At 45.8% G+C, this 14173-nt stretch overlaps 1 protein-coding gene across 5 annotated transcripts in view; it reads left to right on the forward strand.

Moving 5' to 3' along the window:
• Positions 1 to 14173, forward strand: part of LOC142576175 (venom metalloproteinase antarease TserMP_A-like) — a 107316-nt gene that overhangs the window by 55157 nt on the left and 37986 nt on the right. For 2 of the 5 annotated variants that reach the window (XM_075686165.1, XM_075686166.1), the window contains exons 3-9: positions 1345 to 1440; positions 1679 to 1811; positions 4269 to 4307; positions 4382 to 4506; positions 5257 to 5325; positions 5381 to 5511; positions 9697 to 9746. In XM_075686165.1, coding sequence (XP_075542280.1) covers positions 1345 to 1440; positions 1679 to 1811; positions 4269 to 4307; positions 4382 to 4506; positions 5257 to 5325; positions 5381 to 5511; positions 9697 to 9746 — 643 coding nt within the window. The remainder of the gene's footprint in view (positions 1 to 1344; positions 1441 to 1678; positions 1812 to 4268; positions 4308 to 4381; positions 4507 to 5256; positions 5326 to 5380; positions 5512 to 9696; positions 9747 to 14173) is intronic. The other 3 variants (XM_075686168.1, XM_075686167.1, XM_075686169.1) reach the window with 3 other exon arrangements.

Below are 14173 nucleotides of genomic sequence, written 5' to 3' on the forward strand. Positions count from 1 at the left end.
CATTCAAAATATGTCAACTAGCAGCGTAGTTCAAAGTTTCGTGTCGAGATTTCACTCCGTCTCAAAACAGAGCAGTGAGCTAGCCGTTCCCGTTGTGCATTTCACAAGCCTTTCATTTCGGACGCCGCCAGCGCTACATCATTGTGGTTAGACGATCGGCGCGTCTGACCATTCGTGATCACACCAAGCTATGCGTACAAGGGGGCCGAGCTCATACCGTTGGGTCCCATGAATATTAAAGCGAATAGCTTACTGTCTCAGGCTGTTTTTATGGTTGTTAGGAGGTCAGTGGTCGGCAGAAAGTACTGTTGGTGTGCAAGGAAGACGTTCGTTCGTTGTTTCGCTCTCTCTAGCCAACTATATTTCGCCGGCTTTCTCTCGTTCTTTCGTTCGCTCGCACGTTCGGTCTATTCGCTCGTACTGACATTCATCGACGATGGCTCCTGCACATTGTTTTCGCACACATTGTGCTCACAGTAGATTTCACCACGACACCTTCCGCAGAGCACAATTCCTATAGTAACGTATGTGCCGATGCAATCCTTCGGCGCCATCGAAAGTGATGCTCACTCTTAAAGTCGATACTTTTATTCATACGTAATATAGAAAAAGCCTTATAAATACACCGCATGAGAATGCATACAAAATCTAACAGGGTAAAGATTAACATGCCATCGGTAAAATATATCTCATTGTGTAAGAAACTGTGAAAACAAAGCGCATAGGAAGTAAACAAATCCATTAGGTCGGGCACTGCTATCAGTGTCTAGCAGCTCTGAATTTTGCTGCGTATCCTTCGGTGCCATAATATTATTAATAATAATAATGCTCACAAAATAGTACATGCATGCGCCGCTTGGGATCCTGTTCACATCTGACTTTCTAATGCGCTGTAATCTGTCCAAGACCTCGCCATGCGATGCATCTTTGTCAACTACTCCTCTAACTACAGTGTGACTGAGCTTCAATTTGATGACACTGTCGTTTCTACGTTATCTCGTCGTATAATAGCAAGAGTTCCTCTCTCTCTCACATAAATTTTTCTACTTCCATCTATGCAATCTGGTATTACACTGAGTCATCATACGTCAGCATGCATCAGCCATCCATGTGCAGTCTGTCCTCCTCCCACCCAGATATGATCGCGCTAGTTCTCGTATTTTGCCATTACATCAATCGACTGCAGTGACTTTGCCCCTCCTACTCATTTAGCTTTATGTTTTTGTTATGTGAAATGATCAGCTGACTCGGAGCCCACCCATTGTCTAATAACCCCTCATTAGGAGCATTTTAGCTATTCGAAGAAGAAATTCATAAATAAAGCCTCACCAAAAATATGTGCAGGTTCAAGGTGCACATTACGAAAGAGACTTGTTTGAAGATGTGAACAAACAAGCATCCCTGATCCTGAAGCCCGTAGGTCGAGGTGATTATCACATTGTGAGTATATAGTTATCTCAAACTAAAGCGATATTAGCACAGCGCAAGGTATCTGTATACTCCTTTAATTCGCATGGGATGTTTATATTTTGTTCTGTACTTTGAATGCATTTCGCTGTTATCACTTTTTTAATGGGATCAGAGATAGCCCTTATGACTATGCAACAGTGTGATATACCCCTTGCAAACAAAAAAAGAATATTTGCTTCGGGCACTCAAACCCGTCTCATTCGTTCAGACAGGGATGGTAAATTTCACTCATAGAATTGAGCCTTACCGAAGTTTCGAACGATCGTCTCAGGAACGACTCGCTCACCGAATATTCCCAATTGACACCCCACCTGGCACCTATGATGTTGTGGATAAAGTTGGTAAGTCTTGAACTTTCTTATTCACAATTTACGGGCTATTAAAAAAGGTGCGACTCAATTGTTCTTTAAATTTTTTTATTAAAGTGACATTAAAGGACAATAGCTAAATCGATAGATTATACGCCTAGAAATTTATCATGGCTCTCTATGTTCCAATGTATGGCTTTATACGATAAGAAACACAGACAAGCGCTTACTTCCCACTGAGTTTAATGCTGAAAACCAAATATTTTATACGTGTTGCTATTAAGCAGTCTTACAAGGTAAGGGAGAAAACCGCCACATTCGAAACAAACTCTCCACCAAACGTCGGGCGTTGGCAAGTTAACGACTAATCGAAACATCCCGAACGCCTAACGCACCGACCGTTTCATTAAAAAAAAGTCAGTTTCTTTTCTGATAATAACACAGAAGGTTTAATGGCACTTGTGAACTCCTCCCATTTCATTTGTACCCCTTGCACTTATAACCTGAGTGCGGACATCATTGTGCTTGTAAATTACCGTGGTGTCTTCAAACACGGAGGTACAGCCACAACTATTACAATGTAGAGCCACAAAACCGTCTATTTTGTTCCGTACGCTGCTGGCAGCTCTATGAAGGCAGTCATTCAGGCACCTGCCAGCTTGACCGACGTAGCAAACACCACAAGGCAAAGGAATCCTGTGAACCACCTGAAAAACAACTTAGCGTTTATGGTGGTTCATTCTGCACCCATATTTATGTAGTTTTTTTTGTCGCGGCTCTTGTTCCCTTTTGCTATTACAGGCAACTTGAACGGAACGGAGAACACCACACGAACACCTGCATGCTTTCCTATCTCTTAAGTCTGTAAGGCAATTGGTGTTTCAGCGGGGTTACTGCCATTTTGTCCCGTCGTTCCGCGCTTTCTCGCACATTGTTGCTTGCTGCACTCTCTCTAGCCTTCTTTTCTTTGCGCATTTACTCTGCAACAGAGACTAGCAACTCCTCCTGATAACTCCAAGCTTTAAGGCGGTCTACCTGAGCCTTGAAGCTGGCCTCTATAGCATGGTGGCACGATCTGTCGAGGAGGTTCAAGAATAACTTGCGAATTATTGCCCTCTTGACCAGATTACTATGACATGATGTGTAAGGTATCCATGGTTTCTGGACTCGATCATCACACTGCCAACAAGCATGGTCCGCTTCGAGGTGCAATCTAATATCTAAAAGTCCAACAATGAGATTTTCTTGTCGGATTTTATGGGCCCGAGTAAGCGGTCAATGACACGTGTTCAACGTGGCACGCATTTTCGCGGCAAGAGCGACAAAGTCAACTATGCCGCACTCAACAACGACGACAAAATCATCGACGTATTAAACAAATATTTTGACGCAGGTGCTTGATAAAAGTTCATTGAAAACTTTTCTGCCTTGGCGAAATAGAAGTCGCTTAATAGAGACGTGATACAAGACCCGGTGGACACCCCTTGTTTCTGCAGATAAACACCTCCGTTCCACTCAACAAGCGTGGATGTCAAGTATAAGTACAAACGGTAGAAAAAAGCCTTTACACTAATGCAAACATTCTGCTGGAAATTAGGTTCACCCACGCAATCAATGAGTTCGTTTACACACTAAAGCAATTTAACATGAGGGAGCGAATTACATAAATCTTCAAACAACTTCAGTTGGCACTTTCTGCCACATTCAAAGAATTCAATGACCTCGATAGAACAAAGCACCTGTCTGTTTCTAGTCGACCCATCCTTGCTCGCGCTGTAAGCTTATTAGTCTTTCTAGGAATGACTAACTCTTTACTACAGAAGCCTACTATTTCAATCTACGTCGACTTATTAACTTCCTTTATTGTCCATTTAATAGACCTGCAGTGGGTGAATTATTATACTAATTTATACGTTGTATTCCGCATATTTTAGTGGCATTCACAAATGTGCAAGCCTGTTCGAATCCGTATGGCCGATATGACGTATGCGAACTTGGTCCTGCATCAACAACGATCATGCAATTTTTATCACTCTCATTTTAGTGTGTAGGCAACAGAGAGCAGCATTCTCCGCCACAAACGATAACAAAGAAAAAAGGAGGTAAACAATGAGACACAAAGGATTCTCTATTAAAGAATATTTTGAAGCTTTCAGAGGGTTTGCTCGTGCTAGTGTCTCAATCCACCACCCCGAGTTCCCTTCTTCAAGAAAAAGGGCTATCGTAGGTTGTCGTGAAATATGAACTTCTAGACTTGTGTTGTATGATGTGTAACAATGCGGTAGTTGGGGATAATTTTATGCATGTTGATGAAGTGCGAATACCTATCATGAACTGTATACCAACTCGGGTCTGTTTGTAGCTGCTTTTGCGAGGGAACAGCTCTTAAGTACGGCACAAGGTGGCATGCAAGAGCGTTCCTGTTTTATATCTTCCTTGTCCCATAAAAGTTCCTGCTAAAGCTTCATTTCGTTCTGTTTTTTTTTTCAGAAAGCGAGCTGGGAAATGAACCCCAGTATGCAAATATTGGTACGTGTCTGGATGAATAGGAGTTTGTAATGCAGAGTGTAACATGGTAGGCTCTTTGAATTGCTTTTTCACAGAAAGTCGGGAACTACCACTGAACTATACTGTAGAGACGCACTTCATCACGTGTATCAATCACAGTGCCTACTTTGGGAATGAAACGGAAGACCGTGTGGCCTATGCAATGTTGTTCATGCACTCGGTAAGCCGCATGCAGAAGGCTTCGGCATCTGCGTCATTTGTCGTCTGCTCTTTCTGATTACGCTCGGCGTGTTCTCAGTTTTGAGCGACGGTCAATAAGAATCAAAAACTGCCTCACGCTTTATTTGTATAACACTGTTTAAAAACTTCATGTGCGCCTTGTTACGCAATAACAGAAGGAACGGTGGGCCCGTTAACGGATCCTCATAAGAATGGGAAAAGAATAAATTCAGGTTGTCTGTTTTCTGCACCCAGTGCGGTTTTGCTACATCGTAAACAGGAGGCTAAAAGGCGTCAGAAAAGCTGCGACATTTAAAGTCATTAAGGTCACGTTGATCAACAAAGAATGCACGCAATACTGGAACGCGTATTTTGCTTCGCACTGAAGAAATCTTCCACTAGCTCAACACGTCTACGAGCCTGAAAATGATCCGCACACGAAATTTAATTAGCATTCCTGCATGTTCTCGTTGTTCAACGTTGGTATTATGGACATCTAGCGCAGTATAATAGCGACAACCAAAAATCTAAATGAATTTTCCAAACAATTGTTTCGGTTTTGGTCATTCCAAAATTAAATAGAACCGTAGATGTGCCTCTTTGGCACCATCAGCTTAGGGGAACTTTCAGTCCTTTCAGGTATGCCAACACTGCACACTATCACGCCCGCAAATATAAAGTAACAGGCTCATGACGCAATGTCTCGCTACCATGAACGAATGCACGGTGTAGCCTTCTTCGCCATTTGCAGGTGAGCCTTCGACTGCAGCAGCTCGACCCTCCCGCTCGGATAGGTTTAACAGTAATCGAAGGACTGCAGGTAAGAAAGTCACGTTGGAGTTCTTATTTGGTCATTAAGAGTGCCGTCTTTGCAGATCGTACAACCTTATTTACATATATATAAGGATGGAAATATCATGGTAGATCAAACCTTGGATGCATTGGGCCAGTACGCACACAAAAGCCCAATATCGAATAGGTCTGACATCACCTATATGGTAACAAGGTGATAACTATTAACCACATTTACTACGTAAAGCAGTGTTGTTTTAGTAACGCATGCAAAAGGAAAGTATTCCGTGATTTTGATTATTTCTTCTGTCTAACTAAGCAAATATATATGTGTATATATATATATATATATATATATATATATATATATATATATATATATATATATATATGTATGTATGTATTTGTGTGTTTGTGCTCTGCAGTGGCGTAGCCAGAAATTTCGTTCGGAGGGGGGGGGGGGTCCTCACCTTGCCCCTAGGCCTCCTCCTCACCAAATTTGTCCAGGGATGAGATAAATGAATGATAACTGCACTGCGATTGCCAAAGATGCAGCAAACGAATTCTTGAGCGCTACGCATTGTCAACAGAAGTAAAATATGTATTTTTTTATAAAATAAAGCACTCGTATGTCCCAAAAATTGTGTCCGAAAAAACTGATGTGACTTCTTCCATCTTTTTTTTTGTCTATTTAATAAGTAAAGAAAATATCACATGAACTTTAGAACTATGTCAGATCGAAACCAGCGAAGCAGTGCATGCCGCAGAAATGAAGCATGTAAAGGCCATGAAATGAACAAGTTGAGGACGAATGTTTTAATGAAACTTTATCAGGCAAGTAACATGTTTACGCTTTTGTACATATGCGATGGCCAGGGAAAAATTCTAATGACGCTGTCATTTGTTCCAATGTATTGCTCAGGAGCAGTTGTCACCGGTCGTGTATTGGGAGTAATTGCACCGAAATTATACTCGCAACAGAGAGCACTATAAAAAGCATGAGATCTGCAATATATACGAGGGCGAGTCAAATGAAAGTGAGCCAATGCGAATATATGACAAACGAGGTATTTTATTTCAAAGTAGTCTCCATGAGCATTTAGGCATTTGTCCCTTGTTCCAGTGACTAATGACTCGCGTGATTCCCGTCTCATAAAACTCCTTGGGTTGCTGCTTTAACAAGTCTGTAACTGACTGTTTTAAGTCATCGTCTGATACGAATCTGGTTCCCTTGAGCTGTTTTCTCAATTGCCCGAAAAGGGGGAAGTCGCAAGGCGACAGGTCTGGGCTGTATGGCGGCTGCTGTAGCATTTCGTTTCCCACTTGAACTTTGCCAGTTTTGTATTAACCACATCAGTGACGTAGGCACGGACATTTTCGTTGACCAAGATGACCCCATTCGTCAATTTTCCACGTCATTTGTTCTTGATTACGACACGCAGTCTATGCGGGCGTTTCACAATATTGGAAACGATTGATACTCTCTTCAGGTTTAGCAAATTATATCAGTAACGTCTCCTGACGATCGAAAAAAACTCAACAACCTTCCGGTGGAAATGGCGGCCATTGCTTTCTTTAGGAGTGGTTAAGTCAAATATTTCCACTGCAAGCTTCGTCATCGTGTTTCAGGCTCGTTGTAGTGGCACCGTGATTCATTCCCGGTCACAATATCAGAAAAGAAGTCATCACCCTCATTCTGATACCGGATCAGATGAGTCAAAGCAGTGCCGAACTTCTGTGTCTTGTACCGACGGTTCAAAATATTGGGCATCCATTGCGCACCCGAAGCCGATAACCGAGAGGTTAATGAATAATGGTGTGAAATCAACCGTGTCTGATGTGCACATGCTCTGTCAGTTTATCGATGCTTATCATTCGTTCTTGTCTAATCAGCTCGTCAACCTTTGCGGTTGCGCTGGGTGTGATTGCACGGTGAGCAATGAAATGCAATGTTTAACGCATACGGCAGTCACACGGCGACTAATTTCTTGTTGGGAAACATTTTCAACTGTCGAAAACCTCATGACACCATGCTGTCCAACTTTTTCAGCGTCCATTATGTCACGCAATTAAGTTCAACCCAGTGTATGAGAGCATTAAAGAACATTTATTTTCACACCTCCATGTCACTTTTGTAAATGAGGGATGCATGTGTGCTACGCGCGTGCCTCGCAGATAACGAACGGAACCATTACTGCGCAAGGTTGGTTGGCTCACAGCCATTTGGCTCGCCGTCGTACTTTAGGAATGCGAAGATACAGTGGAATATAGAAATGTGAAGATGCAGCTTGATATAGGGCAAAAATATGTCTCTGGAAACAAAGTTCAATGCAAGTATACACAATACCTCGCAATAAGATATTTAAGTATACGGATAAGTCTCCAATAAACCTATCTATCTAAGAAAAAGTCATGGTATATAATGGCAAAACAAGGCAAATAAAAATGCTACGCAATCACCGATTTGCAGATCACCGAATCCTAGGGCCCACCCCTCCTCCCCAAATATATCGCGCGCGACGGAAGGCGGCGCGCGTTATTCCCGCTTTTCTCGCTTGCGCACACAAGACTGAGCCACCATCGTCGGCTCACCCACACCACCCACGCCCTACGCTTTCATTCGCACATACAGCATGCCGCGCGCGGTCGCGGTGTTATGCCCATTGGCCTTTATACGGAACATGAGGGCGACAGCGATGACAGGAATACGCCCGGAGGGTCCATTGCTATCGCAAGAATATAATACGAATATCCGGCAACTGAAGTGTCCCGGGGCCAATCACTTTCCTCAAAAGAAGTAACAAAACCGAACTTACACCATGCGATAATTCGCTACGCCGCAACAATGTCCTTTTCGTGTGGGGCAGGGACACCGAAATGCATAAACGGAAAGGAAAGCATATTCGTCACAATGCTTTCCTCGCCACAGTATATATAGGTGGGTTTTTTCTAAAGGGGAGAGGGCGTAAGGAGAGTGGGTGCGGCCACTAGTGAAGGTGTGTTAGCGGTAAGGGTGTCGGATTGAGAATAAGGGAGTGCTGCACACAAGGCCAGGCACACAGCCGTCTGTCAATCACGTGTCAACGCCCGTGTGTCAGCCGAGGTGTCAATGTCGTGCAGTGCAGCCCTCTATTACATGTTTCGGGTAATAGAGAAACGGATAATAGAGGGCTTATGTACATGCCATTGACACGCCGGCTGACACACGGGTGTCGACACGTGATTGACAGACCGCCGTGTCCCTGGCTTTGTGCACAGCACTCCTTTATTCTCAATTCGACACCCTCGCCGCTAACCCACCTTCACTCGTTTCCGCACCCACCCGCCTTACGCCCTCTTCCCTTTAGAAAAACCCCACCTATACATACTGTGGCGAGGAAAGCATTGTTGACGAATATGCTTTCCTTTGCGTTTATGCAACGTTTATGCAACGTTGCAACGGGTCGTTGTCGCTCTCAGAGTCAAACTCTGACGAAAAAGCAGCAACCTCAGACTCGCCGCTGCTCGATCCATCGATAAAATCAGCAGCAAAGGCCGCATAATCACGATATCTGCGATCTTTCAAAGCGCGCGCTGCTCCCGGAGGCGGCCATTTTAGCTGCCCGCTTTGACGATCGCGAGGCTTCAGAGTACGCTTCGAAACTTCTTCCTGGCGAAAAAAAAATCCAACTGCTTTGAAAACAAAAATATAGTTCTCCTTCACGTCTGATAGCGCAGTGTGTGCGTGAGCGGCATGGAAGGTCTCCCAAGCGGTGTTTCAAACCATCGTTAGCGATTAACGATGCCCAATGGGCGCGGTACGGAAAAAGGCAATAATGCTCGCACATAGCGCTAATGAAGAACTTTGAGTGTAAGCAGCGCTAAATAGTCGCCGTAATGAAGCGTTTCAGTCCTAGAAATATTTTCGGCAACTGAAATTTCGGGTCATGCTTACAAATCAATTGTATTTAAAGCAATTACATTTGCGTCGCGATGGCATATCCCTTACAGGTTTGCTACCTGAAGTAGCCGTTTAAGTGGTGCTCATTAAAATGAATGCAGTGTTCGTAATTAGTCTTTTCTGTCAAACAGAGGCGTCGATTGAGGCTGATCATAAGCCGTAGAACTCAGATTAGTTAATTTGGGGTTAGGATGAACCTTGCTGATGTAGATGGCAGAGGAAACTTCACACATCTGGCGCAGGCCTCCATTTATATGTGCTTTGAACAATGATTGTGGTGAAGGCGACAGCTATGATATTTTGTAGTGACACGGACCTATTGTCAAAATCATACAGATTCACTCATATTTTACATAAGGTTTATCTTTACAATAGAAGCCTTTGTTCTGGGGTATGTAGAGGTGCATGAAAATATACGGTGCCGTCCAACAATGCAGAGTTTTTTGTTATCTTTTTCAGCCTAAGTCTCGTGAAAATTAGAGGAGGGAAACACGCTGGTTCTACTTTAGGTAAGTAAGCCAACATTGCAACACAGCTCCTCTCGTGTTACATATTCGGAAGATAAATTTCAATACACTGTAAAAATCGGCAGCACGAAACTAGTTACAGTGTCGCCGTGGTCAGCACAATGACTGTTTTGTCTTATCATCGGCTGAACTATTTTTTTAATTTCCGTGTTTTTTAAACCTGGGACACGTGGGCACGAAAACAAGTGAGGGGCAATTTTCATGAACTTCCACAGAAGCACATCACAGACAACTTTCTTAATTGAGCAGCTATTTCGGCCCACCTAACGTTATAATCGGCACCAGTGTGCACAAGGGCAGTGACCGGGCAATTGTCAACCTGAATAGGAATGCCAGCGGAAACAGTTTCGTTGTCGACAGCATGCGGCTGTGAAAGAGTATCGTCGGTTGTCAGTTGGCGCTCGGGGCAGGAGGATATTTCGAAGTTCGCTTAAGAGCAGCCCCAAGTCCCGGAGCCGCTATTCTAGTTTCTCCGGTGTGAGCTTGGGGACCTAGTAGATCAGCGCCCAACACCATGAGTGAACGCCAAGCGTTGGCCAGATGACGCAGAACGTCGAGGAGACGGATAGCGGGACTGACGTCATGGAGGGGTCCGGGACTGATGGCTCGCCAAGTACTCCAATATTGCTCGGGGACGCTCACCCTTCCGGGGACGACGTGCACGTGGGCGAAACCCAGGCATGTCCATGTGATCTGTGTCCATGTGTCCCTGTGATATGTGATCTGCTTTACTACAATGGTAGCAGAGTGGTCGATTCTCAGGAGCGCGCCACACACTGGATTTCCGCACGTTTAGACTTCGGCTTCTAGAACACAGAGGGCTTGAGAAGTACTGTGTCGTCTGTTGCGTGAACGGACAGAAGAGACAGCTGACTGCCGGGATAGGAGATATTAAGGCCTCGGCGTTTGACAGGAAAGGGACTGCAGCTGGTGGCACGATCAGCGGTTGTGCCAGCTGCTTGACCTCTTCAACATATATATCAGTCAGAGCAGTAACGTTTTGCAGCTTCTCACGAACAATACAGCGCACGAGCTCCCTCATCGTCGTGAAATCAGCCATTGCCATAGACGACGAGAGACATGTAAAGTTGCTTGGGCACTCGTATTGCGATGCTCCATCGTACTGCTCCATTGTAGTTTCATTGAGTAATACGGCTACGGTACCCGGTGGATTGCACACTCGACCTGCGAACCACTGCTTCTTCACGCCTTGCATCAACAAGCGTACTCTCTTTTCTTCTGTCATTAAGGGATCAGCTCGCCGGAACAGCCGTGAGAAAACCTTAGCGAACACGGCGACACTCTTATTTGATCTCTGATTCCTATAACTGAGGGCACGTTCTCCTTGCTCATTCTGGTTCTAATTTTCGTAGGTATTTCGCAGCTGGCTACAAAATTCTTGCCAGCTCGCCAAGCTCGCTTCATAGTTTTCAAAGCAGATGCGCGCCGAGTCCTCGAGGGCGAATTAGACATACCTGAGCTTCTGGTGGTCGTTCAATTTGTTGACACTAGCAACTCCATTGAAGTGGTCCAGCCAGTCCTAGATATTCTCGAAAACGTCACCATAAAACGACCTTGGGGTTTTCGGCGTGCTGAAAATCCACCGACGAGGCGGAGTGGTGGTCTCTCCAGTCTGTCTAGCCATTGAATTGGTAGTCATCTTTCTCTAATGGACTGAGAGATGGTGCTGTTCTGGTGGTAGTCCTAGTTGTCGTTGGAGGCGCCGTAGATCAGTGTCGAAGATGTCGCAATAGTTGTTGGAAGTTTCCTCTTGGTCGCAGTGCTTGCAACAGATTACCCAGCACCTGCACCAGTCAGGTTTACTCTATATATGACAAAAACTATTAAATTTGTTCTAAATAAATCACACAGATGAGATCCAACACCTTGTTCTTGTTCCCTAGTGAAATGGCGCAACCCACTCTGGGGGATCGGTCATGAATAGGGCCGTGAAAAAAACGTTATCAATTTTTTTATTAATTAGGTTGAAAGAAATAAGTATCTTGCAGATAGTACTTGAAGTGTCTACTGCTACGGATATGGATAATCAATTTTCTAACTATTACATAAAGCATTTTGTGAGCATAATAAATATTCAGAAGAATTTTAACATGCAATTCTTTTTGCCTCACGCAGAAAGATGCGAAGTGCTTCACAAACGTTCCTTTGGCTGTAACCTAGTACGGTAACCCCGAAGGAAAGAACTACAGGAAGTGTCAATTTCAAGCATTGCTTTTGAAAGGGTTCCACTAAAGAAGGACTCGCCTGCGATACTATAAATCGTCGCGTTCCTCGCAAGCTGACAACAACCTTGTATGCCGTGAGTTTTGCTACTCCCCGCGCCTCTGCAACTCTGAAGCTGTTCCAACGCGGCTGCCCCTGCCTGGGCCATAGCTGCCTTGGCGTTGTTTTCTGCACCATGAACCAAGAGCGTGAAGCCACCAGCTCTTCCGAGGCCCATGTTCGAAACCGGAGTGCAAAGGGCATTCGGTTGATTCACTGCTCTACTTCGATGGAGAATTTATCTACTGCAACGTCATTTTCCAACGAGGAGACACAATCGGGGACGGAGAATGCCGCCGCGGGTTCTTCGGCAACAACAATGACGCCCTAGGGGGATACCGCGGGACTGGCCGCCAATTTTCCCTCCCAACAACGAGAGGTGGACCCTCTGACCAAGAAAACGATGGAGGAAAATGCTGTCCTGAGCATTTACGACGACAAAAGTGACGACAACGTAGGTGGCTGTTGGAAAACAGACATACATAAGCGACACGTCCGTCAAACGCACGCTAAGACGCAACCCTCTGAGAACATCTTGGGCATTCCGCACGCCTCTCAGCTTACAGTAAGCACGCCAGCGCAGTCGGAATCAGAAGCTGCCTCGAATTCCTTAGCACGATAAAAAGATAATTCTGCGACCTCACTGAGGACTTTGTCTCAATAAGTGGACGCGCACAGAACTCGCCAGCGTTCTATGGAGTGCAGTCGGCTTGACCACCGAGGATCATCAGGACGTCATATTCCGCCTGCGACCTCAGCAGAACTTGGCAATGATCAGCACACCCCAGTCACACATGGCCGACGCATTGTACAAGGTGAAGGAGGGGAACCTTGATCAGCGGCGGGTCTATCCCATCATAACATATCTTGCGGCCCCAGACAACTCATGCAAGGGAATTGTTCCTGGTGTTTTGTCCGGTACACCGTCTTACAAGCTAGTGGGTGAACTTACAGCTCCTGGAACTCAAATACTTCAAGCACGAATGATGGGTCAGACCAACGTTGCGTTGGTAACATTTGAAGGACCTAAAGTGCCTCGCTACGTGCGTTTTTATGGTGCAAAACTCCACTGCTACCCCCAACGCCCGCGCCAACTGGTTTGCAAGATATGTCACAAGCTCGGCCATTGGGCTGATTACTGTTCTACGCCGCACGTGGTTATTTGCGCAAAGTGCGTGATTGACAACCCTACCCCGTCGTATCCTTGCTCCCCATACTGCAGGTCCTGTAACGAGCCCCCCCTACAAAGAATCCAAACTGCTCGCGGCGTGCTTAGGCAGACACTGAACAAGGCTTGGGTGCGGAAAGCTCTCGACAAAGAGCAGCGTGAACTCCCAACCCTCCAGTGATCAGACCACAAACCACAGATACGGCGGAGACCCGAACGTCACACGCCCCAACGAAGGAGACCGGGCAAGTGCCGTCGGAGACCTCCTCGAAATCCCGTCGCAAGTTCCGGACCAGCTCCAAGTCTCGGTCCCGATGCCACGAGGCATCGGTGCGCCTCCCGGAGAAGCGCCCTCCTTCCCCATCTTCCCAACAACCCTACAAGAAGGCTCTGCAGGCCAACGCCGCAGCCAAGGTGACACTGGCATCTTCAGGAGTGCAGCGGATCCCGGAGAAGAAAACAGCAACGGAGGCGCCTCGGGAGGTAGGTCGGACGGAGGGTCCCCCACAGCTCGCTCCGCCCCCTAAATATCTCCCTACCCCTTCCCCTGTTCCTAATTCGTTATCAGCCCCCAATCTTCTACTAGAAATATCCCGTCTACTTTGTAGCATGGAGGCGCGCTGTTAGCGCCTGCAAAAACAAATGGACGCGCTTGTGGCAGACATGAGCACTAGTATGCAGGTGGCTCAGGAAAGGATAGGACGCCAAATGGAAAAAAAAATTATGGGGTTTTACATGTCAAAACCACTTTCTGATTATGAGGCATGCCGTAGTGGAGGACTCCGGAAATTTCGACCACCTGGGGTTCTTTAACGCGCACCTAAATCTAAGCACACGGGTGTTTTCGCAATTCGCCCCCATCGAAATACGGCCGCCATGGCCGGGATTCGATCCCGCGACCTCGTGCTCAGCAGCCCAACACCATAGCCACTGAGCAGCCACGGCGGGTGACGCCAAA

The sequence above is a fragment of the Dermacentor variabilis genome, chromosome 3, assembly GCF_050947875.1.
Source record: "Dermacentor variabilis isolate Ectoservices chromosome 3, ASM5094787v1, whole genome shotgun sequence".
NCBI lineage: Eukaryota > Metazoa > Arthropoda > Arachnida > Ixodida > Ixodidae > Dermacentor > Dermacentor variabilis.